The sequence below is a fragment of the Pleurodeles waltl genome, chromosome 6, assembly GCF_031143425.1.
Source record: "Pleurodeles waltl isolate 20211129_DDA chromosome 6, aPleWal1.hap1.20221129, whole genome shotgun sequence".
In the NCBI taxonomy this organism is placed as follows: Eukaryota; Metazoa; Chordata; class Amphibia; order Caudata; family Salamandridae; genus Pleurodeles; species Pleurodeles waltl.
The window spans coordinates 983,818,116-983,835,179 of NC_090445.1; the positions used below are offsets into that span (position 1 = coordinate 983,818,116).

The 17,064-nt window shown below is 40.5% G+C and overlaps 1 protein-coding gene across 3 annotated transcripts in view; it reads right to left on the reverse strand.

Moving 5' to 3' along the window:
- Positions 1-17,064, reverse strand: part of PANK1 (pantothenate kinase 1) — a 159,568-nt gene that overhangs the window by 38,122 nt on the left and 104,382 nt on the right. For all 3 annotated transcript variants that reach the window (XM_069239862.1, XM_069239863.1, XM_069239864.1), the window contains 2 exons: positions 15,948-16,124; positions 11,899-12,022 (listed from right to left, as the gene is read on the reverse strand). In XM_069239862.1, coding sequence (XP_069095963.1) covers positions 11,899-12,022; positions 15,948-16,124 — 301 coding nt within the window. The remainder of the gene's footprint in view (positions 1-11,898; positions 12,023-15,947; positions 16,125-17,064) is intronic.

Here is a 17,064-nt window from a genome sequence, read left to right on the forward strand (position 1 = left end):
AAGGCCCTCGGGAATGAAGGCCTGGCATACCTTCAAAAACTGTTTCCATTCTGCACTCTTACTAAGGACCTTCGCTCCACCCTTTCACATCTGATTCCACAGCATACGTCAAAGCAGCAAAAACACGGTTGTCAGTCCCCAGGTGTATTGGGCTGCCAGCTATTTTACACCCAAATCACCACAGAACCAAACTACTTTAGATTCGAGAAACAATCCATCTGAATTAACCGTAGCGTAGCAGATTGTACTAAAGGAATGCGGGTGTGCTTTCATCACCTCATCTCACTGGACTCTAACAACTCAATGGCAAATTAATATTGCTTCTGTACTCTGACTCCATATAAGAGTGTTTTGAAGTGATGAAAGAATCTTGACCAGTCTGCTTGAATGCATACTTGAATAAGTACCACAGATTTCAAAGCAACAGTGAGCCATGCAGTGACAGAGAACCATCTCAAAAGCTTGATTTCCAAAAGATCACCACCAAGACAATTGGAATACATGCCAAATTACTTCATGTCAGGTGGAAACCCCATAGTCTGTCACATTTTTTTTACAGGACTGTGTATGCTGGATTTTTGTGCTCAGTCCTCACAATTTTAAAAACAATAGTCCGAGTTCCAAGTCCAAATGTGTGTCTCGCTGTTAGCCAAAACAGGTCAGGTTTGTCCTCAGAACCCATGTTGCATTTCTAAACAAAGCAAATTTCATTTACCACAGTGATATCTACTTCAAGCAGCTAAGTGGTGATAGCAGCCATTCTCAACTGCACCCTGTGGACATACAAGGTCATCAGGAAGATACAGGAGAGGTAAAGGTGAATTTGCAATGCACGGGGAAGTACAAGAAAAATGAGACACAGCTCTGTAAGAAATTAGACCGCACAAAGGACCATGTCTTTAGAGCCAGTGATAGATTACATGGAGACTCATATTTAACCACAAGTACAACAAGCATTTGCAATGCAATGGGTCTCACCTTTGCTCGAGTTAGAGCTATCTATTAGCGTTGTAAATTCATCACTGGACATTTCTGGCCACATAAATTGAAAATGTAAAGTAAAACAGTTCACATAATCAAGCCAATTCAAAGCGCCTTGGCCGCCATGAGCGCGAAGAAGAGGCACGAAAGAAAAAAGAAGTTCACTTGCAGTCAAACATATCGGCAATCGTGCAATTATCCATGTAACAGGGTCGGTCCCCAAGGCGGTAACAAAACTGCCCCAAGGAGGAACAAACGTAAAGCATTTACCAATGATGATAAAGTATTTTTGAAAGGCAAGCCCACAAACGAGTGAAAGTAGAGGTCTTTTGGCAGTAGCTCCATCTCCGATGGGTTGGAGTAGTGATGACGAGATGGGAACATACCACTATACCCAGCTGTTGTGCCCTCAGCAGTTTCCTATATAGTCTCCAAGACCAATGGCCCAATTAGCCCATCCGTTTTTAGGAAGTAGCTGCAGCAGACGGAGAGGAAGAAAAAAAGATGAAGGGGACAAGATAACATGGAGCAAGACAAAGGAAAAGAGAATTACTTAATTGTGAGCCTATCCCCCAAGCACCTCACCGAAGTGAAACGGTGAGTTATCAATAAAGGACTAGGCTTTGTCCCCGCCCACTTGATAGGTTCAAACTGAACTGTGAACTAGGAATTTCTTACAAGAGTTCTTGAATAATTTGCCTACAAGAGTTCTTGAATAAACCTGACCAGGGGGACACAAGGGACTCAGAATTAAGAAATCCTTCCACTTTTACAGCACCTAGCACTTTAGATAGAAATCATTACTTTTAAACAGGCAGCACTGAACAATGTTAAGCACATGAAAACACATTTGTGAACATGTCCAAGGAAGAAAGTCAAGCTCTAGAGGCACTGTCCAGGGAAGAAACAATCATAAACAATCATAATTGAACCTGCTGATAAGGGTGGAGCAATAGTGATACTTGCCACTGAGGATTACCGGAAAGAATGTCTGAGACAATCATCGAATACCAAACACTACACGGAATTCACTGAGCAGCCATCTGAGAAATTGTCACAAAGTAAGTACTCTAGTAAATTAAGGTGAAACAATGGGATGGATCACTAAATGAGAAGTTGAGTTCCTCGTCAAACAAAATCGTAAGGCACCATATTTTTACAAACTACCTAAAATGTATAAAGGTCTTTCCCCTACCCCTGGTCGACCCGTAGTTTCTGGTATCGACTACTTACTGGAACCTCTTGCCACATTTTGTGACCATTTCCTACAACCTTCAGTGGAAGAAACACCTAAGTTTCTGAACTATACCAAAGATGGTCTAAGTATGATTAGTGAAATAAACATGGAGAGGGATTTTGACCTACTGTAAACCCTGAATGTCGAAGCTTTATATACTAACATCCCCCATGATACAACATTGGACACCATCAAGTTTTGAGATGAAAATGCCACTTCCAGACACCCATACACTATCACTGAGTGTGACTCTCTAGCACTTAAAAATAACTTTTTTTTTCAATTTGATAACACCTTGTACTTGCAGAGGCAAGGGATACCATTGGGGAGTACCTTTGCCGCAAGCTTGACCTGTTTGTACATGTCCCATTTTGAGAAGAATTTCATCCTGAGCAACAAAAACCCATACAAACACAACATCCACCTGCAGTCCAGGTTTAGTTATATTTTGATTGTATGGAAGGAAGAGTGTACAGCCACTGTAGCATTTCTTGACTGGATTAATTGCCTAACCCTTACCTAAACTTTTCCAAGAACTTATCGGACCACGAACTACCATTCTTGGACTTCACTATCAGGAACGAAAATGGAATGCTTAAGACGAAGACTTTCAAAAAAGCGAAAAATTGCAACAGTCGCCAATAGTCCAATAGTCATCACCATATTCACTGAGGAACAATCTTCCCTTTTGGTTAGTTCCTCTGAATTAGGAGAAACTGTAGTGACCTAAGGGACTCAGATCTACAAGCATGCGTCTTGGGAGAAAAACTACACAACAGGACTTTCCCATGTCACATCATTAATAAAGCACAAAAATGAGCAAGAAACAATAGAGAAGCAGTCCTGCAACCAAAATATCCAGGATACTTACTTATGTCACAACTTATAGACCTTTTTCCAAACAAAGTGAAGAAGATCATCAATAAAAGATGGCACGTTATTAATAGTGGTACTCTGAAATTTGAGCCATCACTATGCACCTTCAGATGCACAAGGAATCTAAAAGATATACCAGTCCACACCAGACCTAGGCAAAAAATGCCCCAGAAGAACAACAATGTACGGATGGTTACCCCCATAAACAGACCACTATCCATAAGGACATTGGTATGTATGTTGGTTTACAAGACCACTAAAGTATATTGAGCTAGAGAATAGCAAGAAATGGAATCTGAACAGACATAAAAATTGTAACACAAAGAATTGTGTCTACTTGATTAAATGCATCTGCAGATTGACATATGTGGGTACGACAACAAGAGCAGTCAAAATAGACATCAATAAACACAGGAGTGGCATTAGATGCAAGAGAGTAGCAACAAAGACGTGGTCAAATTTTCTTGACGTGCACCATACTCGGGACGAAATGGAGTGGTGCGTGTTGGAATCCATACAAAGTAATACCAATGCATACTCAATCCTATTTGAAAAAGAACAGAGATGGGCGTTTCATTCGCACGAGCATGACAACGGGCTAAATGATGACATAAAATGGAGTGAATTAACTTGTGCCAGAAAGGAGTAGTCGATGTATGGTGAACTCTGCTCAGAGGTCTGATTTACCAAACTAGTGACACACTTTCAAACTCTATCATGGGGGATACATGGGGAATCTGTCATCCAATAGTGGTTCTGGCTGTGTATCCATTAATCCACCTAACACCATCTCCTTGACTGATATATGTTATTGGGCAGGGACATAACACATCCCGCATTATATATGATGCCACAGGAGGTTTACCCTATCAGGGGTACCTCTTTTCACTGAAACTAGACATCCATGATGTCCCAAACTTCAGGAGACTATGGGTCCCGCCAGGAACTTATCAAATATAAATAGGTTGTTTCCTATTTTATTTATAAGCCAATAATAACACTCATAAAATAGTAGGGAATCCCGACATCGCAAGTACTTTTTGTATGAAGTACTGAATTTTATCTGGGGTCAGGAGTACCAGTATGAAATTCGAAGGAATCCACCTGTAGGCCATTAGTATCTACAACAGTATCTCAATACACAATAATCAAGCAAGACACCTGCACATGCTCTCCTAATAAAGTGCCGGATGAAGGACATTTCTGCAGGGAAAATGCCCAATCTGTAAGAGGTGACATGATTGGGTCACATGACCACGTTTACATCTGGTCAAGTGAATGGGAAGCAACCACATCTTCCTTTAGAGTAAAGTATGTGCCACCACAGCTGAATGTTCATCGATGGAACATGAAGACAGGGAAGGTCACAAATACTATCCAAGAACAGTAGACATAAGGGAAGGAGAGAGTGTTATGCCATGATTCGCCACCGGTAACAGCAGATGCTTATGATTTTCGAATGCCTTTTTGTAGTTTTGCCGCGTCCTCGCGACTCCTGTTCTGCGTCGCAAAGCAACATTTGTTTTCGGTGTGGTAATCTGAACCATATTAAGAGTGGCAGAGGATGTCCTGCTAAGAATGCCACATGCAGGAAGTGCAACAAAGTTGGACACTTTGCCAAAGTGTGTCAGAGTGGCACAATGAGTGTTGGTTATCAACAGGGTTCAGGGAGGTTTCCAAATGGTTCAGGGGTGGCGTATGTTACAGAAGTAGATGATAATGTTGTAGATAGAATCCAAGAAGAATTCAGAGACATGGTGATGATTGTCACAGAGGATCACATAGTAACTGGAGATCCTACTAGGTGTGTGGATCCTTATGTTGAAATTGGTGTTGGTGACAAAGTGATCAAACTTTTGGTGGATTCTGGAGCTCGGATCACAATGATTACTCAAGAGCTGTGCAAGGAGGTTTGGGGAGAGAGAACTCTCTGTGTACCTGATAGAGCACCTGTCTCCTATGAAGGGAGAAAGATTGAATTGGCTGGTTATTTCGAAGATGTACTTGAGTTCAAGGGAAGAAGAATTTTTGGCAAGGTTTATGTGGCAATAAAGGGACTAAACATTTTAGGTTGGTTCCATCAAGGTTTATTCCAAATGGTTTTGAGGCCAGGCACTAAGGAACAGGTATCTGTTGTAGAATCAGGTGATTATGCAGCCAGTCTGATAAAGGATTTTCCTTTGGTGTTTTCTGAAACGTTGGGCACCATTGAAGGATTTGCTCATGTGATAAAAGTAAAAGAGGGAGTCATTCCAGTGAAACACAAATTTAGGAGTGTACCATTCAGTGTGAGGGACAAATTGGAAAATGAGTTGAAGGACTTGTGTATGAAAGGTATCATTGAACCTATAGATTCCTCTTTGTGGTTGTCTCCCTTGGTTATTACAAGGAAGAAAAATGGCGATTTGAGGGTATGTGTGGATTTGCGCAGTTTGAATAAACATATTTGGGTAGACTTGCATCCGTTACCTAATATTACGGAAATGCTGGCTACTATTGGTGAATCAAGATGGTTTTCCAAGTTGGATCTAGCTACAGCATATCATCAGATTGTTCTAGACCCGACCTCAAGGCATCTTACTGCTTTTGTTTCACCTTTAGGCACATTTCAGTATTGCAGGATGCCTTTTGGGTTAGCCTCAGCAGCAGCTGTTTTTCAGCGAGTAATGTCTCAGAAGTTAAAGGACATAAAAGGGGTAGCTGTATTTCAAGATGATGTGTTGATCCATGCAGCGTCCAAAGAGGAACATGATCACATTGTAAGGAAAGTGTTAAGAATCATGCAGGAGAAAGGAGTGGTTCTAAAAAGTGAAAAATGCCAATTTTTGTGTAATAGAGTCGAATATTTAGGACATGTTGTTTCTGAACAAGGGATTGAACCCAAACCAGGGTTGGTCAAAGCGATTATGAATGCTTCTCCACCATCAGACAAAACAGGATTGAAGTCTTTTATTGGTTTGTGTGAATTTTATTCACGGTTCATGAGTGATTACGCTACTAAAACTAAACCTTTAACGAATTTGTTAAAGAAAAATGTTGTTTTTGTTTGGAGTAAGGATTGTCAGGAAGCGTTTGAGTGGATTAAGTCACAACTAGTTGGGCCTAAAATCTTGAAACCTTTTGATCCAGACGTGCAGTGTATTATAACTGTTGATGCAAGCAGTTTCGTGTGGGTGCTGTGTTGACTCAAGTGAAAGTAGGTATGGAAAAAACTTTGGGATATGCATCAAGAGTTTTGAGAGGGTCTGAATTAAACTTTTCTGTTATTGAGAAAGAATTGTTGGCATGTTGGTGGGCTATAAGGAAGTTTCATCCCTATGTCTGGGGAAACAAGTTTGTGTTGTGCACAGATCATAGTCCTCTTATTCCTATTCTGACTGGAGACAAAATCAGAGAATCAACACCTCGCATTTGTAGATTGGTCATAAAATTATTGCAATAGGATTTTGAAGTCAGTTATGTTCCAGGTAACAAGAATGTTAGAGCGGATTTTCTATCCAGATTTCCTCTGGTTGAGGATGCAGGTGTTGGTGAGGATGAAGATGAAGATGATGTTGATAATTGTTTTATAGCAGCTGTTGATCTGTAAGATATGTGCGCAACAAGTGAATGCGAGTGGAAAAGGGAATTGGCGAAAGACTTGGTGTTGGCTCAAATTGTGAAATTTATAAAAGAAGGATGGCCCAGAGAAAGAAATGTACCTATTCAATTTCAACCTTTTGTCAAGGTGTCAGGTGAAATGTCAGTTGAGGATGGCGTTCTGATGAGGGGTGAGAGATTTGTTCCCCCGGAGAGCCTGAGGAAAAGAATAGTTGCTGCTGCGCATGAGGGACACTTGGGCAGGACACTTACCAAGCGCAGATTACGTGAAACGTTTTGGTGGCCTGGAATGGACCAATGTGTTGATGTCTGTGTGAATGAATGTGTGATTTGCAACAGTTGTGAAAAGGGGTTCAAGGTGAGGACTCCACCGTTACAACCTATTGAACTACCCGCTAGGCCGTGGGAAAAGCTGGGAATTGATCTTATTGGTCCTTTCTATGCTTTGCCAAGTCCATGTAGATTTGCTGTAGTCTTAATTGACTACTATTCTAAGTGGCCTGAAATCAAGTTTATAGGTGAACCTTCATCTAAAAATGTAATTGAATTCTTGATAGATGTATTTCTACGGGAGGGGTTCCCTTCGGCCATTGTTTCTGACAATGGTGTGCAATTTGTTATTCAGGAATTTAAAGAATTTTTACTAGAAGGTGATGTTAAACACATAAGGAGTTCACTATATCATCCTCAAACCAATGGCCTTGTAGAGCGCATGAATCGAGTGTTGGGGAATTGTGTACAATGGGCTATTGCTAACAAGTCAAATGTTCAAATTTCTGTACGTACTATGCTTTGGTTTTATCGCACAACCCCCCATTCTTCTACAGGTGTTTCTCCATTTGAACTGTTGCGTGGAAGGAAACCATCTTCAAGGATCTGTCCCGGTTGGATGTCTAAGTGGGTGAAACAAAGTGATTTGAGTGTAATTGATGATACTGTCAGAAATAATGTCCGGAGGGCACAGATAAAGCAAAAGGAATACTTTGATTTATCAAAGAGGGTCTACTCCCATGAATTTGAAGTAGGGGACAAGATTAGAATCAAACTTCCTGTTCACAGGAAGAAAGGAGAAAAGAGATTTTCAGAACCCTTGATAATTGACAAAGTATGTGGTAATGCTGTTAGGGTTAATTTGCAGAATTGGTGGAATGTTGACAGGGTAGTTAAAGTCAAGGAAAATCCTAACAAAATGTGTAAGTCTGATCATTCTATGGAATGTCTGAACAAACCATCTCACAGTGAACCAGTTACTGATGAAACGAATCCAACGGATGTTGATAAAGTCGTTTTTGAACATTATGTACGCAGGAGTGGCAGACAAAGAGTGAAACCTTTGAGATACCGTTAATTCCGTGACATGTATTTGAGTTATGATTTTGGTTTCATTTTTTTTTCATAATTTGTATCTTTAAATTTATTTTTATTTCTTTTGTGGTTATTGTTTTTCTGTAGACTGTTATCTTGTTGAGTAATGGTTAAATTGTTAGTTACTCGTTTGTAAGGGAAGAGGATAATGTAGTGTTGCCGCGTCCTCGCGACTCCTGTTCTGCGTCTCGAGCTCGTGATAGAGAGAGCTCGAGACACTCGGAGTCAAGAGGACAGTTGAGGAGGTAGCTGCGACATCGCAGCGGTCTATATTTTGATTAAAGGATCTTCAACTTACTTACGCTTGTAGTCATGATTATTACACTTTTGTAATTAGAAATAGCTACAAGTGGCCGAAGATCCCACGAATCCCAAGGGACCGGATTTAAAAAGGAATTAGTGAGCAGTGATAATATCTAATTTACAATTTTCCCGCCCAGTTTTCCACAGAGTGTACCTACAGCCGTCTTGGCTCACTACGTGTTATGTTTGTATGTATTAACTTTGGACTGATTTGCACACTGGTGTTTACACCAATATTTGGCTTTTCAATAACAGATATGCTCGAGATGTTTTTAAATTAACATTTTTTTACTTGTTTTATTTCAGGTCCAGTTTAGGACCGTCTACAGTGTACAAGAGGTATGCTTTTTATGCTCCACTGGTGACTTATGCAGCTGATTTGATAAGTGGGGGCACTATATGAATTAAGAGTAGGACCCCGCTACTTGTAGATTAGGTGATTTGGCCCTGAGGAATTGTCATAGATCTGTTGAGACACACAAGGCAAGAAACATGTTGACTAGGGAAAAAGGAGGACATAATTCCCCCATCGTATACCTGCTTTATTTGTGTTTAACCTTGAACAAGGATTTTTGTAATAAGGTAATTTCAGAGTATACCCTAGTTAATTTCTTGAGTTGACCAAGAAAAAATCCATTCAACATTGGGCTTTGACAGAGTCCGCAGACTCAAATGGCACCATTAAGAAAAGACCTCCGGCAAGGAGCTCCTTCTTAGGGGCCCGTTGGGCACTGCAGTGCTGGCGCAACAAGGAGCTAGGTCAATAATTAAGCATGCCACCTATAGGGGCGGGTGTGACCTTGTGCTCCAATATTTTCAATATCCTGTCCAACCCGATAATCGTTGGGGATTTATTTTTCGAAATATTTTTAGAAATATAAAGGACTTTACTGCCTATGTAGCCAATACATTATTTCAAGTAAACATCATTGTTCATTGTATTGTCATTCATGTTCGCAGAACACCCTAAGCAGCACAGGCTGCTGCACAGTTATGTCCAATTTTCCCGGTGATCCCTGCCTAGGAAAAGCAGGGGTTGACTTTCAACCAGCTTTTTGCAGGGCACCAAAACACAAAAAAACAAAACAGGTACTCCATCAAAATATCGATTAACGTGATTATTAAGTGCGCTAATGCTTTTCATAATTTGCATAAACATAATGATATATTGTCAAATGATTGTTTTAATAATGTTTCCGTTTCAACGTTTTCCATTAGGGATGCCCTTCAGAAGATGTTTGTGTCTCCCTGGTTTTAAGAGCAGATTGGTTTCTAGAATAACCACTGCACTCATTAAGCTGCCATTTTGCCTTTATTTCATATCTGCATAGAAAGCTCATTACTGAAAATACAGAGTACACAAAAACATTGTTAGTCTTCTTTTGTAGTATAAATTAAGACACAGTGTATTTCTTAGCCTTTTACAGCATCTCGAAGGATAAGTGCAAAGTGTAGATTAAATGTATGCTTTTTTATATCCTATTAATACTCCCTGAATCCCAGTGCTTGGCAGAGAAAGACAGATTGGCAGAACTCTTGTTTGTGGATCCTGGTAAAACAGGCTGATGAGGACTGTGGTGTTCTCGGGGGAGTGGAGGGAGGTGGGGAGAGTAAGTGAAGCTGAAACTTTTTCAGGATAAAAAGGGGACCTTGATAGGCAAGGGCATTGTAGCAAATGCATACATCTGTGAAAATGCTTCTTTTAGCTACCTGGAACAAATGTGAAAGTGGAAGCGTTCTTTCAAAGACAATAGCAAATGTACATGAGTACCCAGAGAACAGACGTACAAACGTGCATTTGCGTGACATGGCACTAGTCTAGTTTTACAGGCTGTGTCACGTGCGAGCTGGCCACTTTTGTTGAACGTAATAATTTGCCTATCACTTTCAGAAGGAAACAACAGTAATTCTTCTGTTATGTATTCGCACCCAGGAGTGAAAGATAAAAGCTATAGAAATTCAACTAATTATCTGTTTGACCCATTTTCTTGAATGGATTAAAATACATCCAGGTACTGTTGATGCCACTTCTTTTATTTTTGTACACATGTGCCGCTATAAACAAGCACTGCACGGCCAACAGGCATGGCTTTAATTTCCAAACATATGCAAAACAATGATGTTGTATTTGTTAGCAAAGCAACGTTAAATTCAGAACCATAATCCAAGCCAATGCTTGCTCAGCTTCCATTTATGAAAGTATATTTTACGATGGATATTTTGTTTAATATTCAAATCACAATGGTAGAAAATTATTATAATGGATACATGTTCTTCTTAATATAGATTGTTCTTCTATTTGTTTAATAATTGTATTTCAGATAAATGTAATAACATTTTGTTTAAATAGAGCGATGTAAATGATTCATTTCCAGTACTGCTGATTGAGTGACTTACAAAGAGACTCTGGGGATGAATGCACCCTACCTAATCTAATAATCATTGAAGAAATAAACACTCTCAAAGAATACCCAGAAGAAGAAAGTCATCTATCCTGAAAATAACTTGCAGGTATTATTGTTTGTAATAGATAGGGAGAGTGAACGAGAATGTGTAATTTGTATTTCCAGCATATTGTGGTGTTTTTGTTTTAAATGTGGCACTGCCACTTTTGTTTAGATGCCCTACAATAGGACAATGTCTTGAACATCATCTGAGAATGTGAAATGCGCGCACTGAAAAGCGACTTAACCTATGGGCATGTATTTGTCACCAGAGGCTGATCAAGAATGCAATTAGATTAGTCATAGGACTTAGAATAGGAACAAACAAGACCAAAGAGCGTTCTTGGTTTTATTTGTATTTCCTTCATTCTTTTGATAGCGTTCGATCCCTTTTTAAATAATGTCAATAATACAATTAAATGTTAAAACTAAATTCAACAAACAACTCTGTCACTAACTGGGAAGAAAATAACCCTCCTCAAGCTTCCTACACAGAGAGTAAGCATCTTAAACTGAACACTGACCTACACTAAAGCGCGCAGTAGCTTATAATAAAATCAAATATACAAAAAGTGCATCCAGGTTAAGCCTCTCAGGGAAAACTAAGAAAAGACTGACTGGTTGAAAAATGAAAGATCATGACTGGGGGAGCGTATCCTGCTGAACAAGACTCTTTGTTGAAGAAGCAAAGACGTCATCGAACCTCTGGGGATCAACTATTATGAATAAGCAGAGCTTATTTGCTTCTATGTGTAACTCAGTATAAAAACATCGAAAAATTGTTTAGTGTCATTACTAATCCAGAAACAGTGATGTACAGTCCAAAGTTTGCTTTTACCGTCGATACAGTATGTTTCCCCCTCCAGTGACAACTATTCAAAAGTGCAGACAAGAAATCATTTGACGTGGTGTATGTGTTCGAAATGAAAACCACTGTAAAAATAGCATGTTTTTATTAAAAAAAATTCAAAAGGACATTTCTTTTTGTACATGATAACTCTTCCCAAGTACCTGATTGGATAAGTTAACGTTGTTTAAATCTCCAGTGCTGAATTATGAGAGACACAATGGATAACAAATGCGTTCACTTACCTCGTTCAGTGCACACATACGAGCAATGGAACCAATGTTATTCGTGATGGTGACCAGTGTTGCTTTAGCCAAATCTTCCTTACTAATGGAATCCCGTTTTTCTTTGCTCATCATGTGTCCAAAACTGTTAAGAGGCAACAAACCATTGTGAAGACAATTGTAAGGTTAAATCTTGAAAGATTCAACAAGTGCATTTCCTGTTTTGTATCGGTCATTTGTGATTCTGGGGCAATTGTATTACAGTTAAACTAGAATGAACATAACATTAAAAAGGAGACCGTTCAACGCTATCACTCTCAGTGCACTAATGCCTAATCATAAACAAGGTGTGCACGAAGCCGTAGAACTTATTTCACATCAAAATGATGGTGATTCTGACTGGAGCCCAAGATAGCCACAGACCTACGGGCCTCCATTACATCGCACTGCCTAGACCTAACCCAAGAGCACTGCTGGTTTAAAGTTACAATCATTTTGGCCACACTGAATTGAAAGGTCACTACTTCTGCAGAAAATGTGGATGAGTCCACCAATCATTCCCTACTCCTGGGGCACTGTACACAAAGCAAATGAAGCAACCTCAACCAGTGATGGTATACTAAAGGCAGGACCTCTCTTTTGCCCACAGTGGATGTTGGCTTGACGGGCATCAGCAACATGATAGTATAGTGGTGCATGTGCAACGTCTGATGGACGTGCCTTGAGGCTTAAACAGAGTCACTGGTGATTTTGGAGAAGGAACTTAGGGGGAAGGAGTTGGCAGACTAAGACGTAGATGATTAGCTGGTTGCAGGCTCCTTCCTGTCAGGGGTGAAAAAGACCTGCACTTATATCTCTGATTTGAACCCCCAGCAAGATGGCAGAGCCCGTGGGCTGCTCTCTATTAAACCAATGACAGACAAAAGAAGAACCAAACAAGTGTTCATGAAGGACTGTGCCAACTGTACAAAAAAGGAGCTAGGGGACATAATGAGGACAATGGAAGAAGCAGAGCCACCAAGGTGAAAGAGAACAATGCATTGTTGTATGAAAGTGAAGCCTTTGGACCTCAACTTGAAGCTGACAAATTGTATGCCACAGCAGCACAAACTGCCAAGTACTATCAGCAAGATGGCGAACCACCAGAGCTGACACACAAATTGTGAAAAAAGAAAGAATATCAGGAGCTAACAATTTGGAGGAGTTACCCTTCTTTTAGAACTGTGCCACCGACTTTGTACTAAAGTTAATTGCAAAAAAAGCAAAAGATGTGCTACTGGATAACCCTAAGCAGAGTGCTCATCGCTTGGTGTTTAGCATTCTTTTGTTAATCCACATAGTCAATTGATCTCCAGATGAGAAGAGTTTCCCGAATTTAGTGAAGCTTCAAGAAGGATCTGAACAAGACCGGGTGTGAAGGTCTTGCAGAAACATACTGAGGAACTTGGAGAAGAGCGAGGTGCTGGGAAGTACTTTTATGGCAATCTTGTTCTCGAGATTTGAAGGACCATGCATTACAAGGTGTGATTTGGAAAATAAAGGTTTCACTTATGAGTACCCAACTTCTCCTCATTCCCGACATGAATCTGAAACATTAGCATGGAAAAGAACCTCTAAGAAAGACTCTTCGCCTTGTGAGCCTCAGGGGAGGACATGCAGAGGCTCTCAGAGTGTCAGGCCGAGGTCAATGCCATGGTCAGCTGGGTATTTTCAGGAAACTGACCCCTGGAGTCCACTTCTATGTTCTGCATATTAGGGGGTGGAGGGGAGCAGCTGCGTTACGTGGGTACTCCTGTCAGGTCACAGACTGCGGGCCCTGTCCTCTTCTGTTTTTCTGCAGGCCCAGAAAGCGTTCTGAGGAAGTGCCTTTTAGGTGCCACATTTATGTCTGGCACCAGCTAGTGGATGAGAGTGCTCCGAGGTGTCCAACCAATGGTATAGACTTTTCCCAAGGACACCTCAATCAACTTTTCTACAGTTCCTGTTTTTCCAACTGCAGAAACTGCCACAGTGTCCCCACTTTCAAAATACAAGATGGGGAAACCATCCTCCTCTTTTGCAGAGCTTGTGTGCCCACCCAGAGGTGTGGCCAACGGCAATAAGCGGTCCCCTTCTCTGTGGTCACTCACAACGGGTTCTGGTTTTAGCTTGGTTTCCACTGTGTTTGGTGCCAGCTTGATTAAGGGGGCAAAATCTGGGACTTTCCAACTGTCGGCTAACAACTGCTTGTGAAAGGGTAGGCCCCTTCGATGTTAACTAAGTTCCTGGGCCCATCACAACTGGGCTTCCTCTCAGGGGAAGAAAACACCTCCCCTAATCAATCTTGGCCTCGGTCAGTTTCATGGAGGGCAAAGGTAACTTTGTAAAAGTTACATTTTCCATATATTTTATACAAAATCTATGTTACCAGCACATTGTATTTATTAAACATAAAAATAAGTCTGAGTATGTAGCTGGTACAGGTCAAAAGCTATAAATGAAAGTGTGTAATCTATGCGTTGACATTTCTTATGTACTAGTCACAGCCTGACTAGTGACAATCTCATTTTGGGCTTAGTCACTGGTGCCATTTCTAATGTTACACATGTTCCACTGTTAAATAATATGCACCCTACCTTGTGGGCAGCAAGGTGCTCAGTGGTGACCTTGCCCGCTATAGGTCAGAGCACATACACTGAGAAGCAGTGTCCTTGTGCTAGAGTTAAAAAAAGATTACCAGCAGGCGAGACCCCCGATCCCCCTCCAGAAAAATAAAGAAAAAGAATGGAGAGCGAGTGGTCACCAAAAAAGGGCCACTTTACAACAAGTAATAATACAACTGAATAGAGTTACACACATAGTAATTAGATTATATAATCAGTGAATTACCCAAAAAGAAATAGTTATGCATCCTAAACATTAACTGCTGTATATCCCCTCCAGCCCCTTTATTTCACGAGTGACAGATATGTCACCTTGCACATGTACCTAAGAATGACTAATGAAAAAGATGCCTGGTTTTCCAAATCAATTGAACTTGATGCACCAATAGCAATCACCTGCATGCCTCATCCAGAATTTCGTGAAGTTCAAACAGAAATTGTATATCATTAACTGGTTCAGTGTTAAATTCATAGCAACCTTGTAGTATTCTGCTGCCCTTTTAATTACCTGATAAACTACAGTGTCATTAGGGGGTGAGGTTGTTACTGATCTGTGTTCTATGTCAAGATCGCCGGGGGGGGGGGGGGAATAGACGACATAATTATCCCTGGGGGGCATCTGTGGGGCCAAGCCCTGAAGGCTCATCATGAGGTTTGCAAGGACCATAAGAATAAGTTTCCCAATTTCCTCTTCTGTAGGATTTTACGGCTTGTCTTTTTCCTTCAGTATCTAGGTGTGTTTTGGCACTGATGAAGTCCTTCAGGTCGACAGGTTTTTTGCACCAAAGCCGAGGGAGTCTTTGATGCCTGGTTGTGAATAGGGTGATAGTGCTCGGTGCCTCTGTGTAGGCTTGGGCTCGACAGTTGCTGCGGGAGGAGGGGGTCGATGTCCTCACCTGGAAGCTTGTTCAGAATCAAAAACTTGCTCAGCTCTGAAGGTATGTGCCGATCAGACTCCAAAAGCTGAGAAGTCGTAGCCCGACTCCCTCAGGAGCAGTGCTCTACCTCGGCATGTATATTTTTAGGGTGCCCTGGCCAAGAAATGAAGCATGACACCTAGGTTGGAGAGGGCTCATGTTCCCGAACAAAAGATGCTCTAAGTGGACCTGATAAACAAACAGGAACATATAAGGTACTATGTGAAAAACCTCTACTACAATTCTAATAGAGAGGGCTGATCTAGAATGTCACTTTTATTTATTTATTGATTAATATAGGGAGGATATGTGAAAGATTGCTTTAAACCTTCCAGCCGCCTTACTTTTATGTTCTGAATTATTTGTTTCAGAAAAACGTTGAGTAAATAGAAATATACAGGTACAGACTTCCCTAGGGTCCTGTGGCTCTTCAAAAAACATAAGATGACAGAGAATTTCCACATAAAGAGCAGGAACATTTACAGTATGTTCCCAAAATATTAATACATACCTTGATGCAACTGCAGATCCCTGAAGTCCAAAACGCTCATAATCTCCGCCATAGATATCTTTCACCAATTTATCAACATTAGTACTATCGCCTTCAGCTGCCATTTTGAGTGCATCCTCAAAAGTCTCACAACCGGTCAGCAAACAACATAAACCCAGGAATGTTCCACCACCAAGACTAAACGACAGGCAAAAATAAATTAAGTGTGATGCAACAGAATCCAAAGGGTACATAAAAAGGCACATTACATAAACAAACCAGAATTTAGGGATATTTTATGCATTAATGGGAAATACAATGATAAACGTACTGTTTCCAATTAAATTTTAAACAATTTTAAATAAGATGCGTCTGATGAGGTTATACAAGTACCATAAATCACTAGGGCTGAAATCAAACTTTTCATTTGGAAAAGAATCCCCGGACATTCAAACACAAGTATTGGAACAGTAACGGATAATGAACCAGACATGAATTGGAAATGTACGCTTTCAGTATGTGCTAGCTTCCCTTTTATGTGTAGTTCTTCATAGACAGTCCTCAAAAGACGCCTTAACTGTGATCAGGATTTCGTAGCTGATGTACATTAGAACATTCTAGAACGATATGTGCCATCCTTCATAATGTGGCACTACACAAACTAGCACTAGAGGCAGGCCGTGAAGACGCACACTAGGTATCTAAAACTTAACTGACTTGAGCCTCTGAAAACCTGTGCCTCCGAAACGTCATCCTTATCCTCAATCAATGATTGTTTTGCTGTTCAAATTGTTTGGAATGTACTACAAATATGAAAAAATAGGAATCGTAGAAGAAGAATGCAGTAAGAAGCAAACAGGCGTTAAGTTATGAGAAGGTAACGCTGAAATACATGACGTGATGTTTTCTCGAGATGCAACTGTGTTAAATCATATTGTTGCATCACAACGAGGTTTCATTACTTATGTCTTCCCTTACTTGAAAATGCACAAATGTTGTTATAACTAGAAAAAAATGTGAAAAAAATAAAAATATCAATGAGAATATAGAGTGTTGGCTTGTCAAATAGTGCCTCGACGGATCATCTACATTTTAGGGCGGTCTGGGGAGTAAGTGAAGAAGGAAAGAATAAAGTAAC